Source organism: Entelurus aequoreus, linkage group LG05, assembly GCF_033978785.1.
Source record: "Entelurus aequoreus isolate RoL-2023_Sb linkage group LG05, RoL_Eaeq_v1.1, whole genome shotgun sequence".
Classification (NCBI taxonomy): Eukaryota; Metazoa; Chordata; class Actinopteri; order Syngnathiformes; family Syngnathidae; genus Entelurus; species Entelurus aequoreus.
Genome location: NC_084735.1, coordinates 5,371,696 through 5,394,076, shown reverse-complemented (window position 1 = coordinate 5,394,076; position 22,381 = coordinate 5,371,696). Strand labels below are relative to the sequence as shown.

Here is a 22,381-nt window from a genome sequence, read left to right as displayed (position 1 = left end):
AAGAAAGAAAATGTAAAATAAAGAAAACGTTGCAAAATAACAAGCAAAATATTGCAAAATAAAGAAAACCTTGCAAAATAAGAAAAATTTTGCAAAGTGAAGAAAACGTTGCAAAATAACAAGGAAAATGTTGCAAAATGACAAGCAAAATATTGCAAAATAAAGAAAACCTTGCAAAATAGGAAAAATGTTGCAAAATGAAGAAAAAGTTGCAAAATAACAAGGAAAACGTTGCAAAATAACAAGGAAAATGTTGCAAAATGACAAAGAAAACATTGCAAAATGACATGCAACACCTTGCAAAATGACAAAGAAAATGTTGCAAAATAAAAAAAAAGGTTGCAAAATAAAGAAAAGGTTGCAAAATGTCAAATAAAATGTTGCAAAATAAAGAAAAGGTTGCAAAATGACAAAGAAAATGCAAAATTACAACAACAAAAATTCTATATTAGAGAAAACGTTGCAAAATAACAAGCAAAACATTGCAAAATAAAGAAAACCTTGCAAAATAAGAAAAATGTTGCAAAATGAAGAAAACGTTGCAAAATAACAAGGAAAACGTTGCAAAATAACAAGGAAAATGTTGTAAAATGACAAAGAAAACGTTGCAAAATGACATGCAATACCTTGCAAAATGACAAAGAAAATGTTGAAAAATTAAAGAAAAGGTTGCAAAATAAAGAAAAGGTTGCAAAATGTCAAATAAAACAATGCAAAATTACAAAAAAAAAAATCTAAAATTAAGAAAACGTTGCAAAAGAACTAGCAAAATATTGCAAAATAAAGAAAGATGGCTCCTTAATTTATTCTGGGCTCAACCATTATTTACTTAAACCTGGTGGTTCGCTTTCTCCAAGTTGAATATGAACATATGTAGAACATGATATGAGTTGAAGAATTCACTTCATTACCCCCAGCGGCGATATTGACAAGTGCACACCCAAAGCGTTGGCGTACCTGCGTCGTGGCCACGTTGGTGCCGTCGGTCACCTGCACGGTCATGTTGTACACGGCCTGCGCCTCGGCATCCAGCGGCCTGGCCACCACCACCGTGCCCACGCCCACTTGGAGGTCAAACTGCATGTCGAAGCTTCCTGCGGTCGCACACACACACACGTTAGCAACGTTAGCCCGTTAGCATTCACGGCCACCTCAACCTGCGCCGCGCAATCATTTGGCCAGCCATCTGGGCCCGCGGGCCGAGCGTGATAAAGTGAAGTGAAACGCAACGACGCGGCGGTGTCCGTCAGCCCGGGAGCTGTTAGCGGCCACGCAAACATCTGTCTTATCGCTCCCAAACACCAGCCAGAGCGGAGACTAAGAAAGAAAAAAAAGTACAGTTTAGGGGTTTTAGCGTTTGATTAGAGCCAGGGAGAGAATTGATACGCATTAGCGATTCACCACCATCCCTGCTCTCTTCTGAGGGCTGCGACGCCGCTCGACACATGAATACTGATGTTTTCACGGAAGCAGCCAGGCGTGTTCAGCCGCAGACAATCTGCAGGTTATGCTTGCTTATTTGTGGGTTTTTTCTGCTCTTTTCTCCAAAAGGACAGTCGGTTAGAGCTGTGCGATATGGTTGAAAACTGTATCACGATATCAGTGTTTTAAATCGATAGTTATTTATATTTTTTATGACCTATCAACATTAAGGACCCGGATTAATTTTTTATTACTATATATTTATTTATATATTTATTTGAAGCGAATGTCATTATACAGGACTGCAGTACCTGGAGGAGGTCAAGTAAAAAAAAATTAGGCACCGCTCGACACATGAATACTGATGTTTCCACGGAAGCAGCCAGGCGTGTTCAGCCGCGGACAATCTGCAGGTTATGCTTGCTTATTTGTGTTTTTTTTCTGCTCTTTTCTCCAAAAGGACAGTCGGTTAGAGCTGTGCGATATGGTTGAAAACTGTATCACGATATCAGTGTTTTAAATCGATAATTATTTATATTTTTTATGACCTATCAACATTAAGGACCCAGATTTATTTTTTATTACTATATATTTATTTTATATTTATTTGAAGCGAATGTCATTATACAGGACTGCAGTACCTGGAGGAGGTCAAGTAAAAAAAAATTAGGCACCGCTCGACACATGAATACTGATGTTTTCACGGAAGCAGCCAGGCGTGTTCAGCCGCAGACAATCTGCAGGTTATGCTTGCTTATTTGTGTTTTTTTTCTGCTCTTTTCTCCAAAAGGACAGTCGGTTAGAGCTGTGCGATACGGTTGAAAACTGTATCACGATATCAGTGTTTTAAATCGATAATTATTCATATTTTTTATGACCTATCAACATTAAGGACCCGGATTTATTTTTTATTACTATATATTTATTTATATATTTATTTGAAGCGAATGTCATTATACAGGACTGCAGTACCTGGAGGAGGTCAAGTAAAAAAAAATTAGGCACAGCTCGACACATGAATACTGTTGTTTCCACGGAAGCAGCCAGGCGTGTTCAGCCACAGACAATCTGCAGGTTATGCTTGCTTATTTGTGGGTTTTTTCTGCTCTTTTCTCCAAAAGGACAGTCGGTTAGAGCTGTGCGATATGGTTGAAAACTGTATCACGATATCAGTGTTTTAAATCGATAATTATTTATATTTTTTATGACCTATCAACATTAAGGACCCGGATTTATTTTTTATTACTATATATTTATTTATATATTTATTTGAAGCGAATGTCATTATACAGGACTGCAGTACCTGGAGGAGGTCAAGTAAAAAAAAATTAGGCACCGCTCGACACATGAATACTGATGTTTCCACGGAAGCAGCCAGGCGTATTCAGCCACAGACAATCACCGGGTTATGCTTGCTTATTTGTGTTTTTTTTCTGCTCTTTTCTCCAAAAGGACAGTCGGTTAGAGCTGTGCGATAAGGTTGAAAACTGTATCACGATATCAGTGTTTTAAATCGATAATTATTTATATTTTTTATGACCTATCAACATTAAGGACCCGGATTTATTTTTTATTACTATATATTTATTTATATATTTATTTGAAGCGAATGTCATTATACAGGACTGCAGTACCTGGAGGAGGTCAAGTAAAAAAAAATTAGGCACCGCTTGACACATGAATACTGATGTTTCCACGGAAGCAGCCAGGCGTGTTCAGCCGCAGACAATCTGCAGGTTATGCTTGCTTATTTGTGTTTTTTTTCTGCTCTTTTCTCCAAAAGGACAGTCGGTTAGAGCTGTGCGATATGGTTGAAAACTGTATCACGATATCAGTGTTTTAAATCGATAATTATTTATATTTTTTATGACCTATCAACATTAAGGACCCGGATTTATTTTTTATTACTATATATTTATTTATATATTTATTTGAAGCGAATGTCATTACACAGGACTGCAGTACCTGGAGGAGGTCAAGTAAAAAAAAATTAGGCACCGCTCCACACATGAATACTGATATTTCCACGGAAGCAGCCAGGCGTGTTCAGCCGCAGACAATCTGCAGGTTATGCTTGCTTATTTGTGGGTTTTTTCTGCTCTTTTCTCCAAAAGGACAGTCGGTTAGAGCTGTGCGATATGGTTGAAAACTGTATCACGATATCAGTGTTTTAAATCGATAATTATTTATATTTTTTATGACCTATCAACATTAAGGACCCGGATTTATTTTTTATTACTATATATTTATTTATATATTTATTTGAAGCGAATGTCATTATACAGGACTGCAGTACTTGGAGGAGGTCAAGTAAAAAAAAATTAGGCACCGCTCGACACATGAATACTGATGTTTCCACGGAAGAAGCCAGGCGTGTTCAGCCGCGGACAATCTGCAGGTTATGCTTGCTTATTTGTGGGTTTTTTCTGCTCTTTTCTCCAAAAGGACAGTCGGTTAGAGCTGTGCGATATGGTTGAAAACTGTATCGCGATATCAGTGTTTTAAATCGATAATTATTCATATTGTTTATGACCTATCAACATTAAGGACCCAGATTTATTTTTTATTACTATATATGTGTTTCATATATTTATTTATTTATTTTTTATTTTAATTTTTATATTCAATGTTTTACATTATATGTATTATTTATATTGTGTTGTTGTATTTTTAAATACTTATATATTTTTTTACATATTTCAAATGTAACTTACTCTGATTAAAATGCCTCAGCTATCACGGCAGAAAGGAAATGTCAACACAAGCCTGGAAAACACTCCAACAATGTCAACAAAATAGTAAAATCACATTGAACACTTAACAATAAGCTCTTAAAATAAGAAATATGTAAGAAATGCTTCATAAAGTGTAAGAAAATAGTGCAAAGTGTGAAAATGTAAACATAGAGAAACCTGAGAAGAACTATTTTTTGCAGCTTTAGTGCCAGGAAATAACGGCTGTGTAACATTAATTTGCCCTGTTATTCTTATTTAACGATGAAAATGAATTTTTGTTATGCAGTAATTATTTAAATTGTATTATTATATTAGTCGATATGAATAATAATTTATATTTTTATGAATAAAAGAATAAAATATATATATATTTTTTTTCAAATGTAACTTTGTGGGATATGTTTTTTTTATTTTGTATATTTTATTTTTATTTTTTATTTTTATTTTTTGTCATAAAGAAATACAATTATGTGTGCTTACGGACTGTATTTTGGGTTGGTGCACTAATTGTAAGTGTATCTTGTGTTTGTTATGTTGATTTAATAACAAAAAAAAAATTTTTTTATTCATTTATTTTTTTTCTTGTGTGGCCCGGTACCAATCGATCCACGGACCGGTACCGGGCCGTGGCCCGGTGGTTGGTGACCACTGTCCTAGATGATATGAATGGGTTGGTGTTGGAATTTTTGGAATCGGTTAAAAAATGTAGACGTAGTAACAGTCTTGATTGAAAATGGGTATTTTGGATTTCCTGGAATTTTGTGAACCAGAAAAATAGGAGCATTTGTTGTGGAATGTTTTGAAGGTGGAATGGTCAAAAATGGTTAAAAAATGCGGACTGTGAAAACTTTCTAGGAACAGGTGAAAATTGGACTTTGGAAAACTGGGAATTCCTGGAATTTTGTGAAAACCGGGAATTTGAACCAGAAAAATAGGAGCATTTTTTGTGGAATGTTTTGAAGGTGGAATGGTCAAAAACGGTTGAAAAATGTGGACTGTGAAAACTTTCCAGGAACAGGTGAAAATAGGACTTTGGAAAACTGGGAATTCCTGGAATTTTGTGAAAACCGGGAATTTGAACCAGAAAAATAGGAGCATTTGTTGTGGAATGTTTTGAAGGTGGAATGGTCAAAAACGGTTGAAAAATGTGGACTGTGAAAACTTTCCAGGAACAGGTGTAAATAGGGCTTTGGAAAACTGGGAATTCCTGGAATTTTGTGAAAACCGGGAATTTGAACCAGAAAAATAGGAGCATTTTTTGTGGAATGTTTTGAAGGTGGAATGGTCAAAAATGGTTAAAAAATGTGGACTGTGAAAACTTTCTAGGAACAAGTGAAAATTGGACTTTGGAAAACTGGGAATTCCTGGAATTTTGTGAAAACCGGGAATTTTAACCAGAAAAATAGGAGCATTTTTTGTGGAATGTTTTGAAGGTGCAATAGTCAAAAATGGTTAAAAAATGTGGACTGTGAAAACTTTCTAGGAACAGGTGAAAATTGGACTTTGGAAAACTGGGAATTCCTGGAATTTTGTGAAAACCGGGAATTTGAACCAGAAAAATAGGAGCATTTGTTGTGGAATGTTTTGAAGGTGAAATTGCCAAAAACGGTTGAAAAATGTGGACTGTGAAAACTTTCCAGGAACAGGTGAAAATAGGACTTTGGAAAGCTGGGAATTCCTGGAATTTTGTGAAAACCGGGAATTTCAACCAGAAAAATAGGAGCATTTTTTGTTGAATGTTTTGAAGGTGGAATGGTCAAAAATGGTTAAAAAATGTGGACTGTGAAAACTTTCCAGGAACAGGTGTAAATAGGGCTTTGGAAAACTGGGAATTCCTGGAATTTTGTGAAAACCGGGAATTTGAACCAGAAAAATAGGAGCATTTTTTGTGGAATGTTTTGAAGGTGGAATGGTCAAAAACGGTTGAAAAATGTGGACTGTGAAAACTTTCCAGGAACAGGTGAAAATAGGGCTTTGGAAAACTGGGAATTCCTGGAATTTTGTGAAAACCGGGAATTTGAACCAGAAAAATAGGAGCATTTTTTGTGGAATGTTTTGAAGGTGGAATGGTCAAAAACGGTTGAAAAATGTGGACTGTGAAAACTTTCCAGGAACAGGTGAAAATAGGACTTTGGAAAACTGGGAATTCCTGGAATTTTGTGAAATCCGGGAATTTGAACCAGAAAAATAGGAGCATTTTTTGTGGAATGTTTTGAAGGTGGAATGGTCAAAAACGGTTGAAAAATGTGGACTGTGAAAACTTTCCAGGAACAGGTGTAAATAGGGCTTTGGAAAACTGGGAATTCCTGGAATTTTGTGAAAACCGGGAATTTGAACCAGGAAAATAGGAGCATTTTTTGTGGAATGTTTTGAAGGTGGAATGGTCAAAAACGGTTGAAAAATGTGGACTGTGAAAACTTTCCAGGAACAGGTGAAAATAGGACTTTGGAAAACTGGGAATTCCTGGAATTTTGTGAAAACCGGGAATTTGAACCAGAAAAATAGGAGCATTTGTTGTGGAATGTTTTGAAGGTGGAATGGTCAAAAACGGTTGAAAAATGTGGACTGTGAAAACTTTCCAGGAACAGGTGAAAATAGGGCTTTGGAAAACTGGGAATTCCTGGAATTTTGTGAAACCCGGGAATTTGAACCAGAAAAATTGGAGCATTTGTTGTGGAATGTTTTGAAGGTGGAATGGTCAAAAACAGTTGAAAAATGTGGACTGTGAAAACTTTCCAGAAACAGGTGTAAATAGGGCTTTGGAAAACTGTGAATTCCTGGAATTTTTTTGGGAATTTGGTGGTATGATTGTCCAAGGTGGGTTGAGGGTGTGGAGGGTGGAACGGTTCCAATCGGGTGAGAAATGTGGGAGTTGTGCACGTTTGACAATTGGCCCATTCATTTTGTATGGGCAAAGTATACCAGAAAACCGGGAATTCTGGGTAATCCGGAATTTTTTTTTTTAAATTTTGGAGTAAAACTGTGGGCTGTGGAGCATGCCTAACTTTTGCGTCGGAATAATAACAAATGATGATTATTTTGGCGTAGAATCATACTTGTGCGATATAATTATGTTATTTGTATTATTTGCATATTATAATTATATAATTGTGTGAATGCTGGGACATTCACACAAATACTGATCAAATATATTGCAGAAGAAGGAACACATAAAAATTGTAAAATTTACATACGATTACGCAGTCTTATAACGAATATATCCAAACAAAATTAATAATACAAAAATTCAAGTGTCATAATTTGACATGATGCGTGTGGAGAATGCATATATATGTTCAAGAGTTGTTTCTTTATTCAAAGTCATGTTTAAAGCAGCTAGTGTTTTTCTATTTGTACTCTTTCTATTCTTTCATTTTATGTCCGCAAGTAAACTGTGTGTTACCTTGAAGACTTGGAATGTAGGAGTTGGAGTACTCCCTTATATCTTATCTGTAGTAGAACAACGAGCCTGTATTCCTTTCTGGAGAGGGTGGGGGCTGTTTTGCGTATTCAAGAAGTTGTCTCTTCCTGTTTGAATGTTAGAACAACTTGGGAAGTTGGTATGAATGTATTGGTCTAGGCGGTTCTCCTAAAGCTTTAGTAAAACGTGATAATATTCCAATTCTGTCTTGATGGTCCTTCTTACTCTGCATATATGTCACCTAAAAGAACTTGGGATTGACAAGTGACTTCACGGAGTCTGGTCGGACGCAACAATCGTCACCGAATGAAGACAAAGTTTGAATGTTGGTGAAGCGGTGTGGTTTTCATCTGACCTGTGTCCAGCGAGCAGTTTCTCCCGCACGCGTTCTGCGGAATGTAGAACATTTCTCTCGCCACTCGCCCGCCTGCGTGGGGGGAGAGAGTGGAAAAAGCCACAGAAGAAAAAACACGCGAATGAGAGACGCTTTGTGGACCTCGGCAGGCACAAGACATTGAAACAACGTTGACAACTTCTTGAATGAGGTCCTGATGTTGAGCAGCTCAAACATGACGTCGAAACAACGTGCTTTTTGACGACGTTTAATCAATGTCGGGTTGTGACGTTGATTTGACCGTTGAATTTTGGTCATTTCCCAACTAGTATTAAATACAACGTTGAAACAACATACTTTTTGACGACTTTACATCAATGTTGGGTTCTGATGTTGATTTGACCATTGAAATTTGATCATTTTCCAACCAATATTCTACAACACAAATACAACGTTGAAACAACATGCTTTTTGATGACGTTTAATCAATGTTGGGTTCTGACGTTGATTTGACCATTGAATTTTGGTCATTTCCCAACTAGTATTAAATACAACGTTGAAACAACATGCTTTTTGACGACTTTACATCAATGTCGGGTTCTGACGTTGATTTGACCATTGAATTTTGGTCATTTCCCAACCAATATTCTACAACACAAATACAACGTTGTAACAACATGCTTTTTGACGTTTATTCAATGTCGGGTTCTGACGTTGAGTTGACCATTGAATTTTGGTCATTTTCCAACCAATGTTCTACAACACAAATACAACATTGAAACAACATGCTTTTTGACGACGTTACATCAATGTCGGGTTCTGACGTTGATTTGACCATTGAATTTTGGTCATTTTACAACACAAATACAACGTTGAAACAACATGCTTTTTGACAACATTTGTTCAATGTCAGGTTGTGACGTTGATTTGACCATTGAAATTCGATCATTTTACAATCAACATCTTACAACACAAATACAACGTTGAAACAACATGCTTTTTGACGACGGTACATCAATGTTGGGTTCTGACGTTGATTTGGTCATTGAATTTTGGTCATTTCCCAACTAGTATTAAATACAACGTTGAAACAACATGCTTTTTGACGACTTTACATCAATGTTGGGTGCTAACGTTGATTTGGTCATTGAATTTTGGTCATTTCACAACTAGTATTAAATACTACGTCGAAACAACATGCTTTTTGACGACTTTTAATCAATGTTGGGTTCTGACGTTGATTTGACCATTGAATTTCGGTCATTTCCCAACCAATATTCTACAACACAAATACAACGTTGAAACAACATGCCTTTTGACGACGTTTAATCAATGTTGGGTTCTGACGTTGATTTGACCGTTGAATTTTGGTCATTTCCCAACTAGTATTAAATACAACGTTGAAACAACATGCTTTTTGACAACGTTTAATCAATGTTGGGTGCTAACGTTGATTTGACCATTGAATTTTGGTCATTTTCCAACCAATATTCTACAACACAAATACAACGTTGAAACAACATGCTTTTTGACGACTTTACATCAATGTTGGGTGCTAACGTTGATTTGGTCATTGAATTTTGGTTATTTTTCAACTATTATTAAATACAACGTTGAAACAACATGCTTTTTGACAACGTTTATTCAATGTCGGGTTCTAACGTTGATTTGACCATTGAATTTTGGTCATTTTCCAACTAATATTCTACAACACAAATGCAACGTTGAAACAACATGCTTTTTGACGACGTTTAATCAATGTCGGGTTCTGACGTTGATTTGACCGTTGAATTTTGGTCATTTCCCAACTAGTATTAAATACAACGTTGAAACAACATGCTTTTTGACGACGTTTAATCAATGTCGGGTTCTGACGTTGATTTGACCGTTGAATTTTGGTCATTTCCCAACTAGTATTAAATACAACGTTGAAACAACATGCTTTTTGACAACGTTTATTCAATGTCGGGTTCTAACGTTGATTTGACCATTGAATTTTGGTCATTTTCCAACTAATATTCTACAACACAAATGCAACGTTGAAACAACATGCTTTTTGACGACGTTTAATCAATGTCGGGTTCTGACGTTGATTTGACCGTTGAATTTTGGTCATTTCCCAACTAGTATTAAATACAACGTTGAAAAAACATGCTTTTTGACGACGTTTAATCAATGTTGGGTTCTGACGTTGATTTGACCGTTGAATTTTGGTCATTTTCCAACTAATATTCTACAACACAAATACAACGTTGAAACAACATGCTTTTTGACGACGTTTAATCAATGTCGGGTTCTGATGTTGATTTGACCATTGAATTTTGGTCATTTTCCAACTAATATTCTACAACACAAATACAACGTTGAAACAACATGCTTTTTGACGACGTTTAATCAATGTCGGGTTCTGACGTTGATTTGACCATTGAATTTTGGTCATTTCCCAACTAGTATTAAATACAACGTTGAAACAACGTGCTTTTTGACGACGTTTAATCAATGTCGGGTTGTGACGTTGATTTGACCGTTGAATTTTGGTCATTTCCCAACTAGTATTAAATACAACGTTGAAACAACATACTTTTTGACAACATTTAATCAATGTTGGGTTCTGATGTTGATTTGACCATTGAAATTTGATCATTTTCCAACCAATATTCTACAACACAAATACAACGTTGAAACAACATGCTTTTTGATGACGTTTAATCAATGTTGGGTTCTGACGTTGATTTGACCATTGAATTTTGGTCATTTCCCAACTAGTATTAAATACAACGTTGAAACAACATGCTTTTTGACGACTTTACATCAATGTCGGGTTCTGACGTTGATTTGACCATTGAATTTTGGTCATTTCCCAACCAATGTTCTACAACACAAATACAACGTTGTAACAACATGCTTTTTGACGTTTATTCAATGTCGGGTTCTGACGTTGAGTTGACCATTGAATTTTGGTCATTTTCCAACCAATGTTCTACAACACAAATACAACATTGAAACAACATGCTTTTTGACGACGTTACATCAATGTCGGGTTCTGACGTTGATTTGACCATTGAATTTTGGTCATTTTACAACACAAATACAACGTTGAAACAACATGCTTTTTGACGACATTTGTTCAATGTCAGGTTGTGACGTTGATTTGACCATTGAAATTCGATCATTTTACAATCAACATCTTACAACACAAATACAACGTTGAAACAACATGCTTTTTGACGTTTATTCAATGTCGGGTTCTGACGTTGAGTTGACCATTGAATTTTGGTCATTTTCCAACCAATGTTCTACAACACAAATACAACATTGAAACAACATGCTTTTTGACGACGTTACATCAATGTCGGGTTCAGACGTTGATTTGACCATTGAATTTTGGTCATTTTACAACACAAATACAACGTTGAAACAACATGCTTTTTGACGACATTTGTTCAATGTCAGGTTGTGACGTTGATTTGACCATTGAAATTCGATCATTTTACAATCAACATCTTACAACACAAATACAACGTTGAAACAACATGCTTTTTGACGACGGTACATCAATGTTGGGTTCTGACGTTGATTTGGTCATTGAATTTTGGTCATTTCCCAACTAGTATTAAATACAACGTTGAAACAACATGCTTTTTGACGACTTTACATCAATGTTGGGTGCTAACGTTGATTTGGTCATTGAATTTTGGTCATTTCCCAACTAGTATTAAATACTACGTCGAAACAACATGCTTTTTGACGACTTTTAATCAATGTTGGGTTCTGACGTTGATTTGACCATTGAATTTCGGTCATTTCCCAACCAATATTCTACAACACAAATACAACGTTGAAACAACATGCCTTTTGACGACGTTTAATCAATGTTGGGTTCTGACGTTGATTTGACCGTTGAATTTTGGTCATTTCCCAACTAGTATTAAATACAACGTTGAAACAACATGCTTTTTGACAACGTTTAATCAATGTTGGGTGCTAACGTTGATTTGACCATTGAATTTTGGTCATTTTCCAACCAATATTCTACAACACAAATACAACGTTGAAACAACATGCTTTTTGACGACTTTACATCAATGTTGGGTGCTAACGTTGATTTGGTCATTGAATTTTGGTTATTTTTCAACTATTATTAAATACAACGTTGAAACAACATGCTTTTTGACAACGTTTATTCAATGTCGGGTTCTAACGTTGATTTGACCATTGAATTTTGGTCATTTTCCAACTAATATTCTACAACACAAATGCAACGTTGAAACAACATGCTTTTTGACGACGTTTAATCAATGTCGGGTTCTGACGTTGATTTGACCGTTGAATTTTGGTCATTTCCCAACTAGTATTAAATACAACGTTGAAACAACATGCTTTTTGACAACGTTTATTCAATGTCGGGTTCTAACGTTGATTTGACCATTGAATTTTGGTCATTTTCCAACTAATATTCTACAACTCAAATGCAACGTTGAAACAACATGCTTTTTGACGACGTTTAATCAATGTCGGGTTCTGACGTTGATTTGACCGTTGAATTTTGATCATTTCCCAACTAGTATTAAATACAACGTTGAAAAAACATGCTTTTTGACGACGTTTAATCAATGTTGGGTTCTGACGTTGATTTGACCGTTGAATTTTGGTCATTTTCCTACTAATATTCTACAACACAAATACAACGTTGAAACAACATGCTTTTTGACGACGTTTAATCTATGTCGGGTTCTGATGTTGATTTGACCGTTGAATTTTGGTCATTTTCCAACTAATATTCTACAACACAAATACAACGTTGAAACAACATGCTTTTTGACGACGTTTAATCAATGTCTGGTTCTGATGTTGATTTGACCGTTGAATTTTGGTCATTTCCCAACTAGTATTAAATACAACGTTGAAACAACATGCTTTTTGACGACGTTTAATCAATGTCTGGTTCTGATGTTGATTTGACCGTTGAATTTTGGTCATTTCCCAACTAGTATTAAATACAACGTTGAAACAACATGCTTTTTGACGACGTTTAATCAATGTTGGGTTCTGACGTTGATTTGACCGTTGAATTTTGGTCATTTTCCAACTAATATTCTACAACACAAATACAACATTAAAACAACATGCTTTTTGACGACGTTACATCAATGTTGGGTTCTGATGTTGATTTGAACATTGAAATTTGGTCATTTCAAGACTAGTATTAAATACAACGTTGAAACAACATGCTTTTTGACGACGTTTAATCAATGTCAGGTTCTGACGTTGATTTGACCATTGAATTTTGGTCATTTCCCAACTAATGTTCTACAACACAAATACAACGTTGAAACAACATGCTTTTTCACGACGTTTAATCAATGTCGGGTTGTGACGTTGATTTGACCGTTGAATTTTGGTCATTTCCCAACTAGTATTAAATACAACGTTGAAACAACATGCTTTTTGACAACATTTAATCAATGTCAGGTTCTGACGTTGATTTGACCATTGAATTTTGGTCATTTTCCAACCAATATTCTAAAACACAAATACAACATTGAAACAACATGCTTTTTGACGACGTTTAATCAATGTTGGGTTCTGACGTTGATTTGACCGTTGAATTTTGGTAATTTTCGAACTAATATTCTACAACACAAATACAACGTTGAAACAACATGCTTTTTGACGACGTTTAATCAATGTTGGGTTCTGACGTTGATTTGACCGTTGAATTTTGGTCATTTCCCAACTAGTATTAAATACTACATTGAAACAACATGCTTTTTGACGACGTTTAATCCATGTCGGGTGCCAACGTTGATTTGACCGTTGAATTTTGGTCATTTTCCAACTAATATTCTACAACACAAATGCAACGTTAAAACAACATGCTTTTTGACGACGTTTAATCAATGTTGGGTTCTGACGTTGATTTGACCATTGAATTTTGGTCATTTTCCAACAAGTAATCTACAACACAAATACAACGCTAAAACATGCTTTTTGACGACGTCACATCAATGCTGGGTTCTGACGTTGATTTGACATTGAAATTTTGGTAATTTCCCAACTGATATTCTACAACACGAATAAAACGTTGAAACAACATGCTTTTTGACGACACTTAATCAATGTCGGGGATCCAAAAGGGTCCCACTCATAAAAGTGTTAAAAATAAGTCATACTTTTTTTATTTACTTTTATCGCTTAAATCTCTAAATCAACTTCCAATCTATCCGTCAATTATAAGCTTTTATTATTTTTTAATGTTTTTTTTCTTTGTTTTGTTTTATTCCCTTTTGTCAAAGCATACTTTTTTATATGGCAAACGCACATACTGTATTTAAGTGACATTTTTGATGTGACGTAATTGGAACCTGAAATATGTCAAAAATTCAAAACAACATTGATTTTAATTAATTATTGTCTTTGAGCAATGACAGTAAAAACATGTTAGAAATAAGTCATACTTTTTTTTTATTTACTTTTAACGCTTAAATCTGTAAATCAACTTCTGATCCATCCAACAATTATAAGCTTTTATTATTTAGTTGTATTTTTGTTTGTTTGTTTTATTCCCTTTATTGTCAAAGCAAACTTTTTTATATTTGGCAACACAAATATTTAAGTGACATTTTTGATGTGAAGTAATTGGAGCCTTAAATAAGTCAACAATTCATGACAACGTTGATTTTAATTTGTTATTATTTTCCGATCTACGACAGTTTTAAAGAAAAAAAAACAGCCTGCGTGGCAACTTTGTGTTATTCAAGTCAACATTGTTTGACTGTTTGCTCTTTTATTACACTTTTATGGGGTTTTTTCTTATCGTATTTTTAGAATGTGCCGCGGGCCGTTAAAAAATGAGCTGTGGGCCACAAATGGCCCCTGTGCCGCACTTTGGACACCCCTACTGTAAATAAATAAAAATTGGTATTACCGTTTTGTTGTTGTTTTTCACGGTAAAAACTGGCAAATCAGTTTCCGTAATAATAATTTTTAAAAAATGGTACTGATTTTCCATTTCCTGTGTTGTTTTGTAAAAAAAAAAACAGTAATTTTTAGAGTACAATTCTGGCAACTAAGCTTGCAGTTTTTACTGTAAAAACAACAGTGGTATTGTTTTATATTTACTGTAATATGTTGTAAAAAAAAATAAATAAATAAAAATAAAAAATTTTTTTTTTACAGTGGGTTATTTTTCGCCTCAGTCCTGTGGGAATCCTGCGAAGCATTAAGGAGTGGGACTATCCAGGACTAGCTGCGGAGTGCTCAAGCAACCACCAGGTAGTGTCAGTGAGCAGATAATACTGGATCATCTCTTTCGGACTTATCAGGTCGGTGGCCAGACCCATACTGTAAAAATGTCGTCTTTTTTTTTTACTGTAACATATACAGATTTTTTTATTTTTACAGTGTACCAAAAAAAATCGATATAATAATCAAATGCGTAGGCAAATTTGTATATTACCGTATTTTTCCGACTATAAGTGGCAGTTTTTTTCCTAGTTTGGCCGGGGGTGCGACTTATACTCCGGAGCGACTTATGTGTGAAATTATTAACACATTAGCGTAAAATATCAAATAATATTATTTATCTCATACACGTAAGAGACTAGACGTATAAGATTTCATGGGATTTAGCCATTAGGAGTGACAGATTGTTTGGTAAACGTATAGCATGTTAATAATAATAATACAAATAATAATAGATTTTATTTGTAAAAAAAAAGCACTTTACATTGAGTAAATAACCTCAAAGTGCTACAGTGTATATAAAACAAAACAAAACAAAAAATAAAAAAAATAAAAAATATTAAAATTAAAATAAAAAGATAATAAAAAGTAAATAAAAATAAAAAATAGAACAGCCAAATAGCTAAAATAGCAAATAGGCTTTTTTTTCTTTTTTTAAAAAAGAAGGGTTTTAAGCCTTTTTTAAAAGCATCCACAGTCTGTGGTGCCCTCAGGTGGTCGGGGAGAGCGTTCCACAGACTGGGAGCGGCACCTAGACCTACATTTCATAGATTGACATCCTGCAGCAAAAATCAACAGGAAGTTTGCAATCCCTCCTTCAAAACAAAATTTTTCTTAAAACCAGTCACCAAACATCAAACATTATCTCCTATGAGCGCGTTTGTCGTTTCGGCTTCAAACTACTACAGGAGAGAGATTGAACCCTTCTGATTAAAATTTGACGAAAGCGTTTTGATAAGTGCTACGGTTTTGATTTTACGAGCCTTCAAAGACCCGCCGCGCTGATGCTGCTCCGCTGCTGTGATTTTTACCACTGTGAACCACTGTGCCGCAGCACCTAGGAACAAAACACAGACACAACTTCCTCTAACTCCCAGTACGAATATCGTAGAGACATGAAACAAAAACCTCTATGTAGGTCTGACTTAGAGCTAGATTTCATACACTGACCACTTAGGACTAGCACCAGCCAAAGATGCGGACCCGACCAACGCTGCTTGCAGCTTTAATTAGGGTCCGCCTGTACCCTGTATAGTCCTTTGTACATGGACAAAGGACACTATTGTTATTGTAAGGTTTATTATTCCGCAGCTTTGCGCACTACTTTGCCCCCCTTAACATGCTTCAAAACTCACCAAATTTGACACACACATAGAAAAACGTGCCCCAACCACTTTAGTAAAAAAACCTAACCCCAAAAATCAAAATTGCGCTCTAGCGCCCCCTAGGAAGTAAACTGCCTCTAACTCCCACTAGGAAGGTCGTAGAGACATGAAACAAAAACCTGTATGTAGGTCTCACTTAGACCTACAATTCATAATCCCACATCCTCGGGCAAAAACCAACAGGAAGTTGGCAATTACCCCTTCAAGACAAAAAATTACTAAAAACACTAATTTTTGCCTCTTTGAGCTGTAATTTGACCCCCTTAAAATACTTCAAAACTCACCAAACTTTTCACACACATCAGGACTGGTGGAAATTGCGATCTAATGAAAAAAAAAAAAAAAAACGCAATTTTTGAATTAAACAGAGACAAAACTGCTTGTAACTTCCGGTAGGAATGTCTTACAGACATGAAACAAATACCTCTATGTAGGTCTCACCTAGACCTACATTTCATAGATTGACATCCTGCAGCAAAAATCAGCAGGAAGTTGGCAATTTCCCCTTCAACACAAAAAAATGACTAAAAACACTCATTTTTGCCTCATAGAGCTGTAATTTGACCCCCTTAAAATACTTAAAAACTCACCAAACTTTTCACACACATCAGGACTGGTGGAAATTGCGATCTAATGAAAAAAAACGCAATTTTTGAATTAAACAGAGACAAAACTGCTTGTAACTTCCGGTAGGAATGTCTTACAGTCATGAAACAAACACCTCTATGTAGGTCTCACCTAGACCTACATTTCATAGATTGACATCCTGCAGCAAAAATCAACAGGAAGTTGGCAATTTCCCCTTCAACACAAAAAAATGACTAAAAACACTCATTTTTGCCTCATAGAGCTGTAATTTGACCCCCTTAAAATACTTCAAAACTCACCAAACTTTTCACACACATCAGGACTGGTGGAAATTGCGATCTAATAAAAAAAAACGCAATTTTTGAATTAAACAGAGGACAAAACTGCTTGTAACTTCCGGTAGGAATGTCTTACAGTCATGAAACAAATACCTCTATGTAGGTCTCACCTAGACCTACATTTCAGCAAAAATCAACAGGAAGTTGGCAATTTCCCCTTCAAGACAAAAAATGACTAAAAACACTCATTTTTGCCTCTTTGAGCTGTAATTTGACCCCCTTAAAATACTTCAAAACTCACCAAACTTTTCACACACATCAGGACTGGTGGAAATTGCGATCTAATGGAAAAAAACGCAATTTTTGAATTAAACAGAGACAAAACTGATTGTAACTTCCGGTAGGAATGTCTTACAGTCTTGAAACAAATACCTCTATGTAGGTCTCACATAGACCTACATTTCATAGATTGACATCCTGCAGCAAAAATCAACAGGAAGTTGGCAATCCCTCCTTCAAAACAAAATTTTTGTTCAAACCGGTCACCAAACATCAAACATTATCTCCTCTGAGCGCGTTTGTCGTTTCGGCTTCAAACTACTACAGGAGAGAGATTGAACGTTTTGATAAGTGCTACGGTTTTGATTTTACGAGCCTTCAAAGACCCGCCGCGCTGATGCTGCTCCGCTGCTGTGATTTTTACCACTGTGAACCACTGTGCCGCAGCACCTAGGAACAAAACACAGACACAACTTCCTCTAACTCCCAGTACGAATATCGTAGAGACATGAAACAAAAACCTCTGTGTAGGTCTGACTTAGAGCTAGATTTCATACACTGACCACTTAGGACTAGCACCAGCCAAAGATGCGGACCCGACCAACGCTGCTTGCAGCTTTAATTAGGGTCCGCCTGTACCCTGTATAAAGGACTCCCACAGGGAGTCCTTTATACATGGACAAAGGACACTATTGTTATTGTAAGGTTTATTATTCCGCAGCTTTGCGCACTACTTTGCCCCCCTTAACATGCTTCAAAACTCACCAAATTTGACACACACATAGAAAAACGTGCCCCAACCACTTTAGTAAAAAAAACCTAAACCCAAAAATCAAAATTGCGCTCTAGCGCCCCCTAGGAAGTAAACTGCCTCTAACTCCCACTAGGAAGATTGTAGAGACATGAAACAAAACCCTGTATGTAGGTCTCACTTAGACCTACAATTCATAATTTCACATCCTCGGGCAAAAACCAACAGGAAGTTGGCAATTTCCCCTTCAACACAAAAAAATTACTAAAAACACTCATTTTTGCCTCTTTGAGCTGTAATTTGACCCCCTTAAAATACTTCAAAACTCACCAAACTTTTCACACATATCAGGACTGGTGGAAATTGCGATCTAATGAAAAAAAACGCAATTTTTGAATTAAACAGAGACAAAACTGCTCCTCAGAGAAAAACACAGACAAAACTGCTTGAAACAAAAAGAGACATGAAACAAAAACCTCTGTGTAGGTCTGACTTAGAGCTACATTTCATACACTGACCACTTAGGACTAGCACCAGCCAAAGATGCGGACCCGACCAACGCTGCTTGCAGCTTTAATTTTAAATCGCCTTTCAAATGTCTATTCTTGGTGTTGGCTTTTGTCAAATAAATTTCCCCAAAAAATGCGACTTATATATGTTTTTTTCCTTCTTTATTATGCATTTTCGGCCGGTGCGACTTATACTCCGAAAAATACGGTAATTGCCGTTACTGCAAAATAAAATGGATTTTGTCTCTCTGATTCTGATTTTGTACTTGCTATTAATTAGCATCATGATACGGGCTAATAATAGGACGCTATGAAAAGGTGGTTGTTTTTTTTTTGGCATTCTGTTGTGGCGTGCGCGGGAGAAAAAGCCAGCGTCATAACGATGTTTCCTTGTTCATCGAGTCCTTTTTAATTAATGCGCCAGCGTGCTGTTGATTATTTCCAGAACCGGCGACGGCTGCGTACAGCGGGGCATCGAAAGGTCGCCACAATCAATTAGTGCTGCATGTTGCCATCGCACAGATGAACAAATGGGAACACGTAAAATATATTGATGTTGACATGTTGGAATGCAAAGTGGTGCCTCATGGAAACAAACTATTGGTACTTCCTGCTTCCGTGCTCAAAGGCAACATCTGTGTCAAGTTAACACGGCAAATATTCAAATGACACCGCCTTCCCTTCGTGTTGTATCATGATTTTGTTGGACCCGGTTTTTAAATAAGTCATCATTTTAATCGCTTGTCCTACTTTTTTTGCTGGCTGTTTTTGTCAAAGTGGTTTTTATGTTGTTAACGTTTTTATTATCTATAACAGGGGTCACCAACGCGGTGCCCGCGGGCACCAGGTAGCCCGTAAGGACCAGATGAGTAGCCCGCCGGCCTGTTCTAAAAATAGCTCAAATAGCAGCACTTACCAGTGAGCTGCATCTATTTTTATAATTGTATTTATTTACTAGCAAGCTGGTCTCGCTTTGCCCGACATTTTTTAATTCTAAGAGAGACAAAACTCAAATACAATTTGAAAATCCAAGAAAATATTTTAAAGACTTGGTCTCCACAATTTTTTTACTTTGCTTCTTATAACTTTCAGAAAGACAATTTTAGAGAAAAAATACAACCTTAAAAATGATTTTAGGATTTTTAAACACATATACCTTTTTACCTTTTAAATTCCTTCCTCTTCTTTCCTGACAATTTAAATCAATGTTCAAGTAAAAAATGTTTTTATTATTGTAAAGAATAATACATAAATTTTAATTAAATTTTTCATTTTAGCTTCTGTTTTTTGTGAAATATTTCTTCAAATGTATTATGATTAAAATTCAAAAAAATTATTCTGGCAAATCTAGAAAATCTGTAGAATCAAATTTAAATCTTGTTTCAAAGTCTTTTGAATTTATTTTGAAATGTTTGTTCTGGAAAATCTAGAAGAAATAATGATTTGTCTTTGTTAGAAATATAGCTTGGTCCAATTTGTTATATATTCTAACGAAGTGTAGATTGGATTTTAACCTATTTAAAACATGTCATCAAAATTCTAAAATTAACCTTAATCAGGAAAAATTACTAATGATGTTCAATAAATTCTTTTTTTAAGTTTTTCTCTTCTTTTTTTCGGTTGAATTTTAAAGAGTCAAAATTGAAGATAAACTATGTTTCAAAATTTAATTGTCATTTTTTTCCGTGTTTTCTCCTCTTTTAAACCGTTCAATTAAGTGTAAATATCATTAATTATTAATAATAACATAGAGTTAAAGGTAAATTGAGCAAATTGGCTATTTCTGGCAATTTATTGAAGTGTGTATCAAACTGGTAGCCCTTCGCATTAATCACTACCCAAGAAGTAGCTCTTGGTTTCAAAAAGGTTGGTGACCCCTGATCTATAACAAGCTTGTCAAAATCTAACCTTTATGCTGCAAAAATGTTTTTTGTCTGATCATTACAGTTTTTAGGTCGTGAGACTGGGTATGAATAATAATGGGGCAATTTTCGGGAGATTTCAACATGGTTGGGGGTGGTTATGAATAATAAAACGTTGTTAAAATAAAAATTATAATAGTCAGACTAAACATTTTTGGAGCTAAAATAAGCACAAATATTTGGGACAAGTTTGGGTGGCTTTTTTAAAAAAAAGCCTGGGGGGTGGTTATGAATGATTAAAAGGTAATAACATAAATAATATAATACTTAGACAAAAAAAAAATTGCAGGCACAAGACATTGATGTAACGTTGCAAAATAGTTGTATTTGTAAACTGAGACGACGTTGACGTCTAAGGTTGGATCCACGTTGTTGGTTGGGAAATGACCAAAATTCAATGTTAAATCAACGTCACAACCCGACATTGATTAAACGTTGTGAAAAAGTTGTATTTGTGTTGTGGACTATTGGTTGAAAAATGACCAAAATTTCAATGGTCAAATCAACGTCACAACCTGACATTGAACAAACGTCGTTAAAAAGCATGTTGTTTCAACGTTGTATTTGTGTTGTAAGATGTTGATTGTAAAATGACCCAAAATTCAATGGTCAAATCATCGTCAGAACCCGACATTGATTAAACGTTGTGAAAAAGCATGTTGTTTCAGCGTTGTATTTGTGTTGTGGATTATTGGTTGAAAAATGACCAAATTTCAATGTAAAATCAACATCACAACCTGACATTGATTAAACGTCGTGAAAAAGCATGTTGTTTCAGCGTTGTATTTGTGTTGTGGATTATTGGTTGAAAAATGACCAAATTTCAATGTAAAATCAACATCACAACCTGACATTGATTAAACGTCGTGAAAAAGCATGTTGTTTCAGCGTTGTATTTGTGTTGTGGATTATTGGTTGAAAAATGACCAAATTTCAATGTAAAATCAACATCACAACCTGACATTGATTAAACGTCGTGAAAAAGCATGTTGTTTCAGCGTTGTATTTGTGTTGTGGATTATTGGTTGAAAAATGACCAAAATTCAATGGTCAAATCAACGTCAGAACCCGACATTGATTAAACGTTGTGAAAAAGCACGTTGTTTCGACGTTGTATTTGTGTTGTAGACTATTAGTTGAAAAATGACCAAATTTCAATGGTCGAATCAACATCACAACCTGACATTGGTTAAACGTTGTATTTGTGTTGTAAAATGACCAAAATTGAATGGTAAAATCAACGTCACAATCTGACGTTGAACAAACGTCGTCAAAAAGCATGTTGTTTCAATGTTGTATTTGTGTTGTAGAATTTTTGTTGGGAAATGACCAAAATTCAATGGTCAAATCAACGTCACAACCCGACATTGATTAAACGCTGTGAAAAAGCACGTTGTTTCAACGTTGTATTTGTGTTGTAGAATATTAGTTGAAAAATGACCAAATTTCAATGGTCGAATCAACATCACAACCTGACATTGGTTAAACGTTGTCAAAAAGCATGTCGTTTCA

General features: G+C 35.5%; 1 protein-coding gene across 1 annotated transcript in view; it reads right to left on the bottom strand.

The window, feature by feature from the left end:
- LOC133649523 (protocadherin Fat 3) overlaps positions 1-22,381 on the bottom strand; it is a 235,516-nt gene that overhangs the window by 112,796 nt on the left and 100,339 nt on the right. Inside the window, exons 10-11 of the mRNA XM_062046111.1 lie at positions 7,934-8,005; positions 958-1,094 (exon numbers count right to left, since the gene is read on the bottom strand). Of these exons, the coding sequence (XP_061902095.1) occupies positions 958-1,094; positions 7,934-8,005 (209 nt within the window). The remainder of the gene's footprint in view (positions 1-957; positions 1,095-7,933; positions 8,006-22,381) is intronic.